Source organism: Poeciliopsis prolifica, unplaced genomic scaffold (assembly GCF_027474105.1).
Source record: "Poeciliopsis prolifica strain line A6 unplaced genomic scaffold, Auburn_PproV2 SCAFFOLD057, whole genome shotgun sequence".
NCBI lineage: Eukaryota > Metazoa > Chordata > Actinopteri > Cyprinodontiformes > Poeciliidae > Poeciliopsis > Poeciliopsis prolifica.
The window spans coordinates 1,195,020-1,212,337 of NW_026562432.1; the positions used below are offsets into that span (position 1 = coordinate 1,195,020).

The following is a 17,318-nucleotide window of genomic DNA, read 5'->3' on the forward strand; positions in this document are numbered from 1 at the left end:
CTGTCAACATCTCATGCCGCCCAGTAAACTGTAAATAAACCAACCTCCTCTGTGCACGAGGCTTGAACCAAAGCAGAACATTTCACCAATTAGTAGGTCTCCATGGACACCTGGTCTGGAGGCAGGTTGAGCTCCCAGGTTTCAGTCAGCGGCCGCAACAGGAGCTCAGCCTCTGCGTCTACAAACTGTTATAAAGCAGTTTCATCATGGTTTATCCTCCCTAAGTGACTCAATCGTTCGGCCCGGGGTTCTGCCGGGAATCATATCAGTGTTTTTATTCCTTAATAAAAGCACTCCAGCAGGTTTGATGCCTGTGTCATAAAGTCATAAGTGATCTTAGTAAAGCTGCATCCGACCTCAGTTGACTGTGCTCTTTCATCAAAGCCACGTGAGGATGTTCCACTAATTGGATGCTCTATTATTTATGATAGCTGACGTTTTCCTTGGAATGCTATGTTCCAACAATAGGGGAGTGTTGGTTGTAATGAAAGATTTGTTAATATTTCATCAGATGGACCCATCCGTTCATGTCCACTCGCCGCACACAACAACAACCGCTGGCGGCGAGGGATGAAAGCAATTAGGAGGACTTCGCCAACAGAAGGCCTCTGGCCCCTAAAAGCTTTTCACATGTTCCTGACGTCCTCCATTCACTGCCCTCCACGGCTAGCTTTCACAGCGGAGAGGGCCGACGTCCCCGTCCCTCGGTGGCGCTGGTAGAGGACGCGCACGGCAGGCCTCTTTGAGCACAATTTCAACATCCAGCGCTCGGCCCTGATTCCCATAAAGCATTCATGATTCATCTGGATTTTATATTATAACGTTTTGAATTTTTCATGCCGCTCCCCCTTCCCCAACCACCACCAGCGCCCCATCCTACTTTCCACCACCACCCCGTTTTTTTCTGATCTTGCTAGGATAAAAAGAAAGACTTAATCAAACATTGTAGGAGGAGAAAAGAAGATTTCCAATGTGTCATTTTGACTTTCATGGATGCGCACACACAGGCAGGAACGTGTTTTCATCACCACTACCTGCCTTTGTATACTTGAGGGCGTGTTGTTGTTTTGTTTTTGCATAAGACGGCTGATTCATAAGGAATGAGCTGGATGTATCGGCGAACTCTCAAGGTGTTTTCACACCTGATCGTCTTGGATTCCACTGGGGACCAAAATTGCAACATTTATTTCATTTTCAGATGCTGTAATTCACTTCCCCTCTGCAATGTGTCACATAGTCAAAATTAATTGAAAAACCTGTTCCACTTGTCGTGACGCTGCACCAAGAACTAGTGAAGGAAACGACATGAAAACCTCTGAAGAAGACATTCCTTCACAAAGTTTAAACAGAAATTGAGTGGCGTCAGATTTTAGCGGTTGCTAGATTTCTCTTTTCTCTTTGGCAAAACACCACAAGTCATTTCTCCTGTTAGCGCTAGACTCTTGGGTTTGTTTCGGTTGCATTTACCCAGAATGCCCAGCACTATAGTTTGCTTCCTGTTTTTGGAGCGGTCTCTGGTCCCCTTGGCATTCACTTGAACTGAGACCCAGGTTTGCACCAGACCAGTTTCCTTTTTCGGTCCACATTAGAGTTCAATATTGCAAATTCACATCTCACAAAGCAAACCCGACTTTCTAAGCAAACAAAATAAAGTCTGATTAAACCGTACTAAGCAAAATGGTAGATTTGATTTAATTGGGGACCAAAATTGCAACATTTGCTGGGATTCACTTTACCACCGTATCACACAATCAAACCCTTTGAAAAATCTGTGAAAACCTCTGAAGGAGACACTGAGCGCAATTTTTCTCTTCACAAAATCTAAACAAAAACAGAGTGATGTCAGATTCACTCTGTTTCTTGGCTTTGGCCATTTCTCCCACCAGCACTAGACTAGCACATTTGCTGTGGTTATATTTACACAGTATGCCACACCCTTTGGTTCTCTCCCTGTTTCTGGATGGGTCTTCCATGGCATCTACATATACATTCGAACTGCATCAGAGGTCACCGAACCGAGACCGAGGTTTGTAAGGGAACCAGATTTCCCTTTTTTGGTCATCAGAGTTTGATTATGCATTCACACTTCCCCAAACTAACCGGAGTTTCTCGACAAACAAACTAGAGCTCAATTAAAGTGAACTAAACACTGTTGGTGTGAATGCATCCTTAGACACACAGACACATGGAAATGCTATTATTAGAGGGACACAGGTGTCCCTTCCAGCCTCCAGGATAAAGTACGGGAAGGTGGCGGTTTGTGTTCTGGCCTTTTGCACCCCATCTCCTCTCTATCCCCTATTATTCCAGCTATCTTTTTGTTCTTTCTGCAGAAAGGATCATTAAACTGAAATGATTCATTTGCAGGAAAGGTCAAAGCCACAGTCTGTTGGCACCCAGATACCAGTCGGGGACGGTTGCACAGAGTGAGAAGAGCTTCCAGAGAACAGGGCCATTGATTCTCCATCTTTTTTTGTGATTGAGGTGAGCAACCCTGACCATTCTGCTCAGGACTGATGGCAATCATCTTTAATGCCTGTTACAGGTGAAGACACAGATCTCCAAGTAAATGTCACATCCTTTTGTTTAGTGATGTTGCGTTTACTGTGTGACGCGTTCGTGGAGAGTGAAGAGGAGGAGCCCAGGGAGCAACTGATGAGAGGAAGAGAAGAGAGGACTGCTGTCTTTCAAGGGCCTGAAATAGGCTGTCCACCTCCCACCCCCTTCCACACCACAACATCCGTTTCCAGAACTGCCTCCTCATTGTCTCTCCTCCTCCAGCCCACGTGCGCTCCAAGCAAACCGCTGGAGCCCAATGCACATCCGCGAGCACGCACACAATAGCAACATCCGTTCTTAAAGAGATTACTCCGGCAGTGCCGGTTTGGCTAATGGGACGCGTTTCGGAGCAGAGGCGCGGGGATAAGCCGCCTGCAGCCGCCCGCAGCATTTTGCGTACGCTTGGATCCATCAATAGGAGAGGAGCTTCCCAAGAAGCGGAGCCAAGCACGGAGCCCACGAGAGCCCACGAATCCTGCAGGAACCCGGAGCCGCTTCTGCAACCACGTCAGAGGCAGGGGCCAATTAGCAGGTTTCAGATAATCAAGCTTTTTGATTTGAATAATCAAAACCTCATTTACAGTGGTTAATTCTCAACCATTGAATCGATGAGAAAATTAGGTCCGTATTCAGATGCAGTCAGAACACGGACCAGAATTATTCTCCCCTTATTTTCTTCATTCAGACTTTTCTTTTTCTGACAATCCTATGATTTGTCTCCAGCGTCAACAATAAGTATGGAGCTGTGTGAGACTCTCATGGTACGATGACCTTGAGTTTAGGGGTGGATGACATGGACTTAAAGTTTTATCACAATATTTTGATGTACTATGTGAAAACAATAAAAGTTATAAGAACTGTTTATTACATCTTTTTAGGTAACTACATGACTGTGTGTCACAGCAATTGTAGCCCCACAAACACAAATAATGCTCTTGAAAAACATTCCCACGTGTAATGCACGTTTTTAATTATACCGCTCTGCTCATACTAGCTGTATTTTCCAAAATATTGGTATTTATTGATGCTTTAATTGAGCAAGCAGTGGAGAAAGTAGCACAACCAACAATCCTGACAATAAGGACAGAACAGGCTTAGGAGTTTTTAAAATTGTTACCTGGAATTTATTGTGGCAAAAATAAATCCAAATTCTTATAAGAAATTTATCACGGTAGATGATATGCTAAATGCCTACTTGAATTAAAAGACAACAACAAAAAAGGACAATTATGTAATGAAATAAAAATTTATATAAAGCAGAAATGCATATTTAATTCCAACAATTGTTAAAATTCTTAAATAACCTTTTGACATTGAGCTTAAGCTTAGGAGCAGTTCTAAGTCAATTTAAGCTTTGTACATATTTTGTTAAAAACACATTTGTTATTTTGCCTCTCTGCTTACAGGTTATACCCAGAGCATAATAAACTAATCTAGGCTGCTTATTTCCTGGGAATCCTTCAGTCATTTCATTCATGTAGAAGATTCTTATAGATTACTAGTTGTCCCAAACCAGCCAAAGTTGAGCTGTGCTCGCCACGCATAGACTCTGCTAAAGTTTTATTTATTTATTCATTTTTATCTGCACCACCCCAACATCTTACTGGGCTGGTCTGGCCACCTCTATGAAATGTAATTTCACAAAACAATCTGTGGATACTGAACAATGAACAGATAGGGCTCCGCTCATTCATTATGCTGCTGATGCATATTTCACATTAGCCAGTGATCGTATTGGAGCCACTTTGCCACCACCTAGTGGTCAGGTTAGGCACAACGGTTTTTGATCTAGCTAAAATCCTTACTAAATACCTACACTTATAAAATCTAAAGGAAATATTTAATTTCTGGTTGGCTTATGAGTTACGCTTTAATCGTTTTGAAAGAGATTGTAAAGCTGGATTTCTGCATATGATCTTGCTGTACATAGGCAAACACGATGAGCTTACTTTTTTACTTTTTTAATCTCTCTCTCTACATATATATAATCTGTTGGCAAAACAAAAATATCACTGTTTAGAGTAAATCTAGTCAATAAGGCTATAAAACCTGGTCATACCTTGACATCAGTAACCCAGCATATGTTATTTAACAGTTATTAAATTATCAACACAGGGCAAAACGCAGACAGGTTTAAATCTGTTAAAGCTGCAAATTTATCTCATGATTATGTGAATTATACATCATTTCAATTTATCAGCATTCTGCTTTAGGAGACCAACTCAGACAAGACAACATGGCAGCCAGGTCTTTGAGGTGAACCACTTTAATTCCTATAAATTAGTTAGAGCAAAGTTCAAGGCAGAGAGCCAGATGATTTAGCCCAATAAGCGCTCCACCTCCACACAGCCAGCGCAGGCCAAGCCCCGGTGAGCGGCGCCGAGCGAGGCGGGCGGGAGGAGATGAGAGGAGAGGGGAGGGGAGCCTGTTAAGTGAGGGCAGGGATGGAGATTTAGACTTAATGAGAGGTTGGGAATTCTCTCCAGTTTTTACATTTTATTTTAGCCCTGAAACAGCCAGACTCCGCTGACCGACAAATGCCGTCAGGGGAGCGAGCTAATCATCGCGACGCAGTCCTGGGTGCAGCTGTAAAGGGGAGGAGGATTGGGGGGGAATTTGCTAGGAATTAGCAGTGATGTAGAAGCTCGGGGAGAGTGGCCTCGCGTCAGGCCCCCTTCACCGTACAACACGGATTTAATCACGCCAAGCCACAGATGTGACTGATAGCGGCAAGCTTGTTATTTTGCCCAGGGACTCTGAAGCCGTGTGAATTGATGTGCTTTCCTGTTAAATTATTATTGCAGCTGATGCATGTACACAGGAGAGCGCGGCCGGAGCGTGCCTTCTCATGATACGCCGAGCGGAAACCTGATTTCAACTCCCATATGAAAACCAACAAGGGGAGGAGGAAAAACTGCAGCATGCAACAGCAAAGACTGGAGTGAATTTTACACCGAGCTGAGAAAGTATTCACAGTCCTTGAACTTTTCCACACTTGGTACCGTCAAAACAAAAGTGCAGGGTGTTCTGTTGGGTAGTGGAAGGAAGATGGTTTTTTTTATTTTTTATTTTTTTTATTATTATTATTTATTTGCTTTTTCAAATGCAAATAATTAACTTGTGGCACAATTTTTTTTTTCAAATTTTGAGAATCAGCAAAAGTTGACATGGGAACTCTGGAGGAGTTACAGAGATACAAGATTTAGGTGGAACAAACATTCACCACAGATCATAGCTCAAAAGGAGAACCTTCAGCTGAATGAGCATCACAGGAAGTTCTGGTTGTGGTTTGCAATGCCAGCCAATGTTTGAGCCTTTGTGCAAAATTGTTTGGAAAAAAAAAAAAAGCTTTAAGACACCGTCCGTATTTTGAGTTCTGGCGGTGGCAGCATCATGCTGTGGAGACAGGTAAGCTGGTCAGACTTGATATGAGATAAATGGAGTAAAATACATGGCGATCCTGGAAGAACACCTGTTAGTGGCTGCAACACCAGTCAAAAGTAAATGAAAACAGTTAAAATCAAAAAGTCTGCTCAGTCTAAAAACAAATATAAAATACTTTAAATGAAGACCTGACTGTCTACTGTGAAATTAAAGGGAAAATAAAAAGATGGCTTTTGAAAAGATGAATATTTTGTGGCATATAACATTTTTCATTAAGACATTTAAATTGATGCTGAGATTTTTGTTGATTTAAAAAAAAAAAAAAGACAAACTCTCCATCCGCATTAATCACCTGAGCTGGTGGACCAGAGTTGTCATGTTCTGGGACCTCAAATGCCACGCAGCACAGCGGTCCCCTGCTGCTCTCACATTAAAGAGTCTCGGGTGGAGATTCACCTCCAAGGTCAACAAAACTAAGACAAAATGGCCACGGCTTTAGGTCAAAACATTCAAAGGGTCGGCATGACCCAGTCAAAGTCCAAACCTACATCTAATTAAGAATCAGTGATGAAACTTAAAAACTTAGACTCATCAAGGGTCTCAGTTTATTCTGACTGAGCTTGAGCTGTTTAGCAAACAAGAATGGATCCAGTCTGTACACCCACACAGGAACACTTGCAGCTTGTATATAATTAGCATTGTATTAATAAATGAACTCAGATTTTCTTCATTTTGGGCGATCGGCTGATATTTAATCAATCTTATCCATCTCTGTGAAAGTTTAAAATCAGCCACTGTCTCCTTTTGCTGTGGAGTGAGAGACGGCTGACTGACACACCCACCCACTGGGTCACCTCTGCCCCGCAAAGTTAAAAATAATCACCCAGCTGTAGCTGACTCAATGACTTTGTATCTATATTTAGCCACTTTTTATGAAAAATTTTTGTTATTGGCCAAAATTAGAATTGAGATTTTTAAAGATTAGAGTTCGGCCAGAAAACTACGACGAGTTGAGCCCGACACACAACGAGTCCATTCCACATTTCTCCCATTTATATTTGTGAAAAATATAGAAAACCACGTAGTTCTTTCTTCTGCTTCACAATTAATCACTACTTTGTGTTGGCCAATCACATAAAAACCCCGAGGAAACATACTGACTTGTTTGGCTACAACGTGACAAAACATGAGGCGCGAATAACTCCCATCATGCACCGTGTTCTAAGAGTGACAGTCATGCCAAAAGGTAAAAAAAAAAAAAAAAAGAAAAGAACGAGCCGCTTCAGCAGCGCCGCTAAATCACCGGAGACTGGCTGGTTAAAATAAAAACACTTCACAATAACATTTAGGATGCGGGTAATATCAGTGTATGGAGAGGGAACGTAATAATGCCTGTGAGGATAAGGTCACCTGTAAATTCGAAGCGCCAGAGATTTCAACTTGCTCAAATGCACACATAATGCGGTTTGGAGAGAAATCTCTCATAAATATGACCACACTGACACCTCGGCAAATGTTTGCAAAGATACGGCTGCTATAAAGCCTGGCAGGCGCATTGTATTTACTGCTCCAACACACACACACACACACACCAACACAGCCCTTCTTGTCTAAATATACTCCATCCAGGCCTGTGTCTGCTCATCTCATTTGAGTCTGTCTGGACTTGGACGCACACAGACATACCGGGCTTGTCGTTGATGGGAAGCCCGACGACGACACAAAGGCACGGACGACCTGTCAAGCTCTTCAAGGGCAGCGCTAATGCGATCCCACGGCTCCATCAGAGCCGTCCCCGCGGCCGGTGTTCTATTACGGACCGGGAGGGAGAGAGATTGGAAAGGACCGCGGGCCGGAGGGGGGGAGACTGTGACCACGGTCCATTGATGTAATGGCCCTGCTGGCGTTGGTGATATACTATCCAGGTAGGGCCTTCGGGGAAAGAGGCGAGTCCACCCAGCCAGTCGAAAGGGGAAGGCAGAGAGAAGTTGCAGACTGAAAGCTGTTAGCATGTGTTTCTTTTTTTTAAATTTACACATGAGGTAAGGATGCTGCTCTGAGACTAGCAGCTCAATACGGATCTGTGTGGCACAGCTCGAAGGGAGATTATAGAGCTGCGTGGTGCTTTATTTATTTATTTATTTATTATTTTCCAGGAGCTGATGTGGGTGTGAGAAAGCAAATGGAACCAAGTCCAACAAAAACACTGACGGGCTTTTCCCTTTCCAGGATTTAATAACAGCTTTCCGATTCAACCCTCTCGCAGCAGCTTTTTGGAACCTGCATCTAATTTCGGGCTGCGTTTCAGAACGTATTATATGGGAGCCAATGCTTGTAATTTACGTGTCATAATGGCTATCAATCACCGGCAATATTTTGGCTAATATTCTCATTAACTCCCACTCCTCATCCATCAATCAAAGGCAGAGCCAGACAGGAGGCTCAGCTGCGAGGGGAACTGGATGTAGATAAAGGTGTGGAGGGGATCGGCGCTCGGCGCTCAGCGCAGACCTGAGTCGGTGGCTGGGCTCTGATCTGCCAAGCATCAACCAGGACTTTGTTTCCAGGCTCCGGTCTGGACCCTGGTCTCACCTTTAAAGTTCCCATCTCTGCTGAGCGCTCGGAGAAATTTCAACAATGTCACCGTACCACACCCCATGAGCCCCGGGGGTGAGCTTACGCTGGCTCAAGAGTCGCTCTTTCCATAATCACCAAGTCTGAGCAGGAGAGAGGAGGAGAACAGGAGGAGGAGGAAAAGAGAGAGACAGAGAGAGAGTTGGGATTTCCAGAGTATCCCACATGTTGCCCCTGCAGTCTGAAGTGCATCAAGTCAGAATGTGATTGTATCTGTTATGGCATTTAAAAACCAACATAACCTGATTGAATTACTTTAGCTTTAAAGAGAGAAGCAACAATAATACAAATCATTGATTATTACTGTGGACTGTTGACACTGACATTAACATTAGCACGTCTGCTGCTGTACCATATGCCGCATTGAATAGCTTCGCCGATATGGTGAACCCTTTGAGCACCACAATAGTCTTTTCCAGCGTCCAATCAAATCGATTTTTGAAAACCAAAAACGTACCTGGAGAAGCAGCTTTGTCGTCCACCTCTCCTATCTGTGGATGTGTGTTAGATTTATGGGCATACCAGAAACATAATACAACGGTTCCGGTTCTGGTCTTTTGTAAGCAAAAGAGAAAACTGCAGTTAATTGCGTTGAAATTTTTAAAATCCCAGCCCTGGTTCTGTACGGACAAATTTTTCAGTATTTTATCTGTTGATCACCAATCAAGGAAAAACTGACCTGTTCTGCTTTATGGCTGGTTCATATGATGGGGGTCTACCAACCTGACATTAGCTGGCCATCCTTAGACCTCGAAGCAATGACTGTCAGAAAACAGACAAGTCGATTGGCACCAAGTTGACCAGTTGTGCTGCATTATGTTCTAACAAGCCAGAGAAAACACCAGCCATTAAAATGACTTTTAACAGCACAGATGACACCAAGCGAAGTTTTAGTTTTTAACCCTTGGTTTACGTCAATACCGCTAACCAGGCCAAGTAGACAGCATCAAACAATAACGTCTGAAATGAGTTTTATACACTATCCTGGACAAAGCCGGTGCATCAACAGTCCAAAGCCAGGTGGTAAACACAAAACGAAAAGCAATTAAAACCTCGACTCACATGAGCTGTGAAAATTTTATTTTATGAGATACAGAATCCAATAAATACATAAACACGCACAAGGAGCAGCTGCTTTTACAACACACTGAACCAATTAAATCTCCCCGAGATCTTTTTATTGGTTTCACCTGAATGCACCACGTAAATTGAAAAAACTAAACTGAAACATTTCAAAGAAGTCAGTCCCAGAAATCCCTCCTGAGTTTTTTTTTTTTTCTGTCTTTTTTTTTTTTTTAAGGGAGCGCAGTCTACAAAATATTACCTTTAATTCCAACAAAAAAAAAAAGCACCAGGCAAAAAAAGCCCTTCCAGAGCCGCTCCAGCCTGATCCATGTCCCCCTCCGTCTGGTTGAGACAAGCTGCTCTCCAGCAGCTTGTTAAAAACCATAAAGCCTATGTTTTTTTCCTCAGAACACATATGATGAGGAAAGACAAAGCCATTTCCCCCCTTCTTACAGACGTATCCATTTTCTTTGCTGAATCAGTAATCAAAGCTTTTTTCTCCCTTTTTTTTAGTCTGCATCACTGTCACTCCCTGCAATCTCACACTTCAGTCTGAACTGATGAATATTAATGGTTGATTACCGATTCTCTTTGTGGAAACAAGCGCGCACCCACACACACACACACCCCACACACACACACACACCCCCACACACACACACACACACACACACACACACACACACACACACACACACACACACACACACACACATCCACACACACACACACACGCACACACGCACACGCACACACACAATGCTGCAGCGGATGAAAGCGTTGGACAATGGGATGAAGGATCAGTCAGATTAGTGCATCTACACTCCATTTCAGCCCTGGAATCCATCATTAGCAAACCAAACAGGATCTGTGTTAAATGATCTGAAGTAAAGGAGTTTAGAGAAGTCATGTCTAGAAAAAAAAATCTCAGTGCAGACTACCATCAATCTGCCAGGCACTACAAAGGGGGAACACATCCGGATATCTCTTTGTTGCAAACGCAGCAATTTGCACGCTGTTTGTCTTTTGTTCCAACACAGTGTTTTGCCTTTAATGGCCTGGTGTAATTGAGTTGCGTCGTTGTATGTTTTAATAATTGAAGCAGCTTTTGACTGGAGAGGCAGAACGGCAGGAGGACGAGGCCGACGGCTCGGATCAGACACAGAGCCCGGACCCGGGGGCTTCTTGGAGATGAAGTCGTGTCCTGTTTCTTGGACAAATATCTGAATTTGAGCAGTTTGAGAGAGTCATATTGGGAGTCGTCTGATATCGATTCAGAGCCAGCAGGTGGATGTAATGCTGCTGACCACAATAAAAAGCATCAGTCTGAGGCCTCAGAGTCCAAAGCTTAATTCATATTCACTCTTTCCAGTTTGGGTATGCAGAGTTCTCCACATAGGACATTAAACAATTTCAGATTAAACCATTTTATCAAAGTAGTTTGTGTTTAATGTGTTAAAAGTTAGGGTTAAACACCAAGGTTAAACAATTAGGTTTAGACATAAAAGCACGATAGCAAATCATTTCTGAACCACAGCCTCAGGATGACACCAGCTGTTTGATACTTTCTTCATATTTTAAAGTTTAAGGGAAGCAGAATTGGGACAAAATGAGATAGATGTGTTTGACAACCAGAAATAAGTTCAATAACCTTAAATTTACCTGTTTTCACTGATACAGTCATGTTCCATAAAGTTGTCAAATTAAAAGTTCCTTTTTAAACTTGACAATATTTAAACAAGTATTAAACATACTTTTCATTAAGTCCACATTTTTTATCTCATAAAAATGTTTCTTTTTATTGGTCTGACATAATATTCCAATTTTTAAATGTCATCTATTCATTAACTGTCAGCAGAAAATCATCACAATTAGCATAAATTAACGGCAGAAAACATCCATTTGTGTGCAATTAATATACGTCATGTGTTTTACTGGTGATGAAGTTTCTGAAGTAAAGTGACTTTTCAACAATATTCTAATTCATTGAATGGGTCTGTAGTGAGTGTTTCAGTGTGGATCACTGGAGAGGAAGCAGTGAGAGTTCTGGCTTACCAACTCCTGCTCTGACCCATTCCAGAACCGCAACACATTAAAAAGATAAAATACATCCTGCGTGTTCAGAAAAAGATCAAATGACAGAAATATTCCCGCACATGCATCGAAGCGTGACACTAACCTCTATCCGATTATCCAAATTAAATACATCAGAGGACAGGCTGTAGGTTAATGTGCTTACACACTGAAAACAGTGGGAGTTCTGACGCCTTCAATGCAGAGAAAGACATCAAATTTTTCTGTGTTTGCTGTACAGATGACCATTAATGCATGAATGCAGACCGTATGCTGCTGACCTTTTATCTGTTTTTTTTTTTTTTACTGAGACGACATCGAAGCAGCAAAAACTCAACTCTCCAAATCCTGAAACCTGTGCAGCTGCTGCTTATGGGCTCTCTGTCTGCTCCATGCTTCCTCCTTGCTTCTGGAAGACTGAGTCTGTCTGCTTTCCCACATTTGCCTATTTCTGTTCTTAATGATGGGATATTTCTGAAGCACCTTTGGCTCATTATGAGTAATCCTTAAAATCCCCTCCAACTCTGTGTTCATTTTAAGCTACAGCCGAGCAACAAGCTTTCACAGCTGTCTCCCCGGCTTCACTTTAACAGGTACTGTATGTCTGCCTCGACCGACGCCAACGGGACTGACGGGGGCTGACGAGCGCGTCGCTCACTGAATCACAATGTGAGGAAACAGTGCGCTGAAGAAGAAAAGAGAAAGGGGGGAAAACAGAGGGCCTGGGGGCAGCGGTGGTGGTGCAGCCATGAGAGAGGGGTACCGTCATGGTTCGTAGTTGTCCGTCTCTGTCTTCCACAATCCCCCCCTATCTACAGCTCTCCTGTCTTTATGCTAATGCTCTGTGGTGAGAGAAAACACAGCAGATGGAACTCTGGTATGTAAGAAAAAGAAAATCAATGATGATCTCTTCCTCACAAACACCGTCTCTTCCTCTGGTTCACTTTGTGGCGTAGGTGAGAGGAGTCGGGTCACGGGCGCGGATTAGGGGGAAGGAGTCGAATTAAGGCTCGGAGTTCGGTGGCTATAAACAAACTCTGTGATGGAAGGAGTCCAACTTCTGCCTCGACCTCCCAGATAATCGTCTGTGGCAGACGCTGCGGAGGAAATCTAGCTAAACACCCAGAGAGCTATACGACCCATTTGAATCCCACCTCCCACCCATTTGATTCATCTTTTAATTAAGCGTGAGAAACATGGGGAGGAAAGAAAGTGGAAAGAAAAGGAGACAGAGGTACAGAAAAAGGAGAGGGAGATTTATAGTCCTGAACCAATGCGGTGCCATCTTGGTCTAACTTATCTCGGCTCTGCCAGCCACACTCATGAGCACTTAACCTTGCAGTGAACGCAACCCATCATCAGCGCTTTGCAAAAGGACTAGCTCTCCCTTACCCTCCTTCCGATCTGCACCCGGTTCTCACACTGTCCTTCATCAGGACGGTACCTGTGACTAACCTGCCCTACAGACAAGTTTCCGTTGCACTAGCAGAGGCCTTGACAGAGAGCATCATTCACCATATGGACAGTGGACTGTTTTTGTACCTGCTATTCCCTGTAGAACATTTTCAACTCAGTTACTCACAAATTCTTCTCCCTCTCTCTTTTCTTTTTTTAAAATTTTTTATAGAAAAAAATAGAGAAAAACATGATTATGTAACAGTCTGCCAGGTGATATCCTGAGCTTTCGATGCTCTGGATCCCACAGCTGCGGCGGAGACCGAGCGTTCCAAGCTCACGTGCGGACCCCGCGAGTGTTTGTTTCCTCTTGCATCCTAATGAGCAGCCATTGTCGGATCCTGCGGAGGCTTGCCTAAATGACTCGACTGAAAAATTAATGCACCACTTAACAGCATTTTTGTGTCGCGTTTGCACGATATTCCGAGAACGCAGGTGGCCACGTGGTGGTCGATCTTTAATTGATGAGGCCATATGACAAGGTTTGGAACAGAGGACGACGCTAAAGTAGCTACTTGGCCAGTGAGTCATAAGCAACATTGAGGATACAAGCTTGCTATCCAATTTGAGATACTGGAAAACTGTTTACAAAAGGCTATTACCAAGCGAGATCAAATATTGCGCCCGGTGGCCTGTGTCCCTGCTCATGCCAGTGGTTGGATGATACCGTCGGGTGGGAGGGAATGGAGGATGCCAGGCTGACTCTCCCTAGGTGAAAGTCAGCAAAGAGCTGTGAACAAGCTGCTTTGGCTTGGCCGGCCAACAGCCTTCCACCTCAACGCAGGGCTGGGGGGAGCAGGTGGCCCCGAGCTGCAGGACGGAAAATGGAACCTACCCTACGTGCTTCCTGTGCCATGCATAATCTGTAACACATGCCTTCATGAGGCTAAGCGGGAAGAGGGAAGGTTCATCCTGCAGAAACTGTGAGAAGAACTAGAAATCTGCTTCAAGGGCATACAAATGTATAAGCTAAAGAAAAACAACAACAAAAAGAGTGAAAATATAGCTTGGATGTAGATTAGATTGTGTCCGTACAGACCCCTGCCCTCCCCTGTCCTCTCTCGGCCTCCGTCCTCAAATCTCCGTCTCCTCCCTCTCTCCTCTTCCACACCCTCAGCCCTCCCATCACTCATTGGGAAGAGGGCGAAACAAGGAGGAAGACGGACCCATTCAGACGGGCCGAATTAATGTTTGCACACGATAAGCAAGCTTAATATAACGCTGACAATCACAAACACTCACCCTGCCAACCAGTATTGGATCCCGTCCAGAGAATTCCTCCAGCACAAACATTTGATTCCAAACCCATCCTCTCTTGGCGCGGCTCAGTAATCTTTGTCCTTCGCCAAGACCACTCGCCGCCGCCGCCGACCTTCCGGTTTGTGCTGTTCTGGATTGGCCCCCAATGGGAGTCGTGGAAATGGAGGGGACGCAAGTAATCCACACCAGCAGCAAGGACATCCACAGATCCACCAGCATCTCCTCGGACCTCTTTGGCATCCTGTCGCTGCCTGTTTTTCTTTTTGGCTTTTTTGTTTGATTTACTGGACTCTTCTTCTTCTTCTTCTTCTCCTCCTCTCTCCACCTCTTGCCCCGCCTCCCCCTCCTCTCTCTTCAGATCAACAGCTCCTTCTTAGATAACAAGAAAAGGTTACTTGTGTCCTCTTAGAGCGGCAGAGCTTGCATTCATGGTGTGATAAAGGTCACCGGCGTGGCTTGGCGTGCCTCCATAGCAGTTGGCGAGGGGGGGTGAGGCTCTCTGCGTGGCGTCCATTGGCCGTTACTCCAAGGGGGAGACCTGAAAGAGAGAAATCAGAGTTTGTCAGTCTCTTCGGACTCGTGGAGGGTCGCAAAAAGGAGGAAGTCAACGAAACATCTGAGCGAGTTATGCATGACGGTCATTGCTAAAGGGAGTGGAGAGGTGTTTGGGAGGGGGGAGCTGTTAAGGAACAGACCCGACATCCTCATCTAATTTTTCACCTCATCCTTCCTAGAACAAGAAGACCCGTACTCCTGGGCTCTCCGCTCCCTCCCCCGCAATATCAGATTGCTGTGTTAGTAATCTGTCGTTCTGGGGGGATTATCCCGGTCAGATTTTGAGGACTGTCATGTTTCCGTGTGATTAATGTTGTGACAAGTTGAGCACATTCACACACTGCAGGCGGATTCCTCAGACACCCACTTCTCCTCCTCCTCCTCTGCTCTTTAAGTTCCAAGGTGAGGCAGGTGAGTGATGTCAACAGGACTGCAGCCCTCTGATATCAAAAGAAACCAGATGAGATTATTACCAAAAGAAAAAGAGTGCTGAGAGGAATGTTTACCTACTGAAGCAGATATGGAATATCACACCAGAAGTGTTCTTTCATGAAAAGCATGAACACAAAGTTGATGTTTTTTTTTTTTATATATTTTCAGAGCAATCTGATAAAGCAAAGCTGGTGTTCTTCTCTTTGAGGTTTAACTTTCACCAGCTAGTTGTGATTTCGTTAGACATGAATAAAGAAGAACTGATGCAGATGATCTCACTGAGTCCAGCAGAATGGTTCCAGATCCCAGGAACTTTTCCAGACCCAGTAACGTAAGACTACAGCATTTCCAAGGATGATTATTTGAAGCCCAAAGTAACAGTACTGAAGTGTACTGGAGACCTAATATAATATATATATATATATATATATATATAATATATATATATATATTATATATATATATTCTCCAAAGGCAAGATTTTACAAACAAATATTTAAATACAATATGCATTGCGTTTTTCTATGTCTTGCATCCAGTCCGGTTTGAACCTGAGCATGCATTTCAGCACCACGAGGCAGAGGGACAGAGGGACAGAGGGACAGAGGGACAGCTCCCCGGCGGATGGCAACCGCGTCCAGGCGCCAACGGAGCGCCGGGCATCAGCCAGAGGAGCTGTCCAAGGTGAGAAAACGCACAGGCTTGACTTTATTTATTTATTTCCCTTATTGCTGCCGTTTCTAAATCAACCCCATAAAGTACGAGGCGAATCTGTACCATCTCAGAGATCTTTCTTTCTCTCTCTCTCTCTGAAGTTTCAGTCTTTGCGCATCAGCTGAGCGACCGGAGCGCACAAGCGGTCCGATTTGCGGGGGGGATCATCCACATGCAGCCGGCATGCATGACAGGCGCAGGAAGGAGTTGAGGGGAGAAAAAAATAAAATAAAATAAAAAATGATGAGCTAAGTTGCAGACCTTTCTGCAGACCTGCTGGGTTTGGGAACGGAATATCTGAAACGAGCTCGTAGAGGAGCAGAGGAGTCTCCCTCAGCCTCACCGGGTGTTGAGGTGTCAGTCGTCTACCTGACGGGGCTTCGCTTTTTAAAGCCACGGCGGCTCTCCTGTACTTACTCGTGAGACTCGGATCCTTTCCCGCTGCTGCATTATTTCAGCGTTTTGCCTTCCAAAAAAACAAAACGCCAAAAACTCCATTGGGGTTTTCTCTCCGAGGTAAAAAAAAAAAAAAAATAGTAATAATAAACGAATAAACAAAAAACAAAATGTGCAAAACAAGCGCCTGGCTGACACCAACAAAAAAATGAAGAAAAAAGAAAAAAAGAAAGAAAAAGAAATGAAGAAAATCCGTCCTGCAGTTTGTGAATGCGGAGCGACACGGTGTTGGTTGCGCGCAGTTAGAGGAGCTCCGACAGGCTGGCTGGCCGACTGGGGAAGTGAGGAGGAGATGGAGAAGAGAGCAGCACGCGGGAGGAGGAGATGAGATGAGGAGAGGAGGAGAGGAGAGGAGGAGAGGAGAGAGGGGGAGAAACCTCCCTCCGCTGCGTTCATTGGGTTGATGAGGAGTCGGGTCAACAGGCGCGCAAATGAACTAACGGACAGAGTAACAATAATAAATATATTATTAATAATAACAATAATAATAAAAAAATGTTATCGTCTCGGGTTCAAAGTGTCAGCTGTAGATATATTTATCCTCACTGTTACTCTTTTTTTTTTTTTACTGTTGGGGTGGAACAAACGGCGCGCGAGTTTTCTGACTCGCAGGAAGCCGCGCGCGGCTGCTCACCTGCAGGCGTCTGATCCGAACCGGCTCACGAGCGACCAGATGGACACACGGTGAGGAACTCCTCTGTCCTTCCGGGTTTTTGACGTGATGTTTGCGC

General features: G+C 44.2%; 1 protein-coding gene across 2 annotated transcripts in view; it reads right to left on the reverse strand.

The window, feature by feature from the left end:
• Positions 1 to 16,906, reverse strand: part of cdh8 (cadherin 8) — a 136,679-nt gene extending 119,773 nt beyond the window's left edge. The window contains exons 1-2 of one of the 2 annotated variants that reach the window (XM_055060049.1): positions 16,549 to 16,906; positions 14,413 to 14,968 (exon numbers count right to left, since the gene is read on the reverse strand). In XM_055060049.1, the coding sequence (XP_054916024.1) occupies positions 14,413 to 14,670 (258 nt within the window). In that variant the 5' untranslated portion in view covers positions 14,671 to 14,968; positions 16,549 to 16,906. The remainder of the gene's footprint in view (positions 1 to 14,412; positions 14,969 to 16,548) is intronic. The other variant, XM_055060050.1, reaches the window with a different exon arrangement.
• Between the last annotated feature and the right edge of the window lie 412 nt (positions 16,907 to 17,318).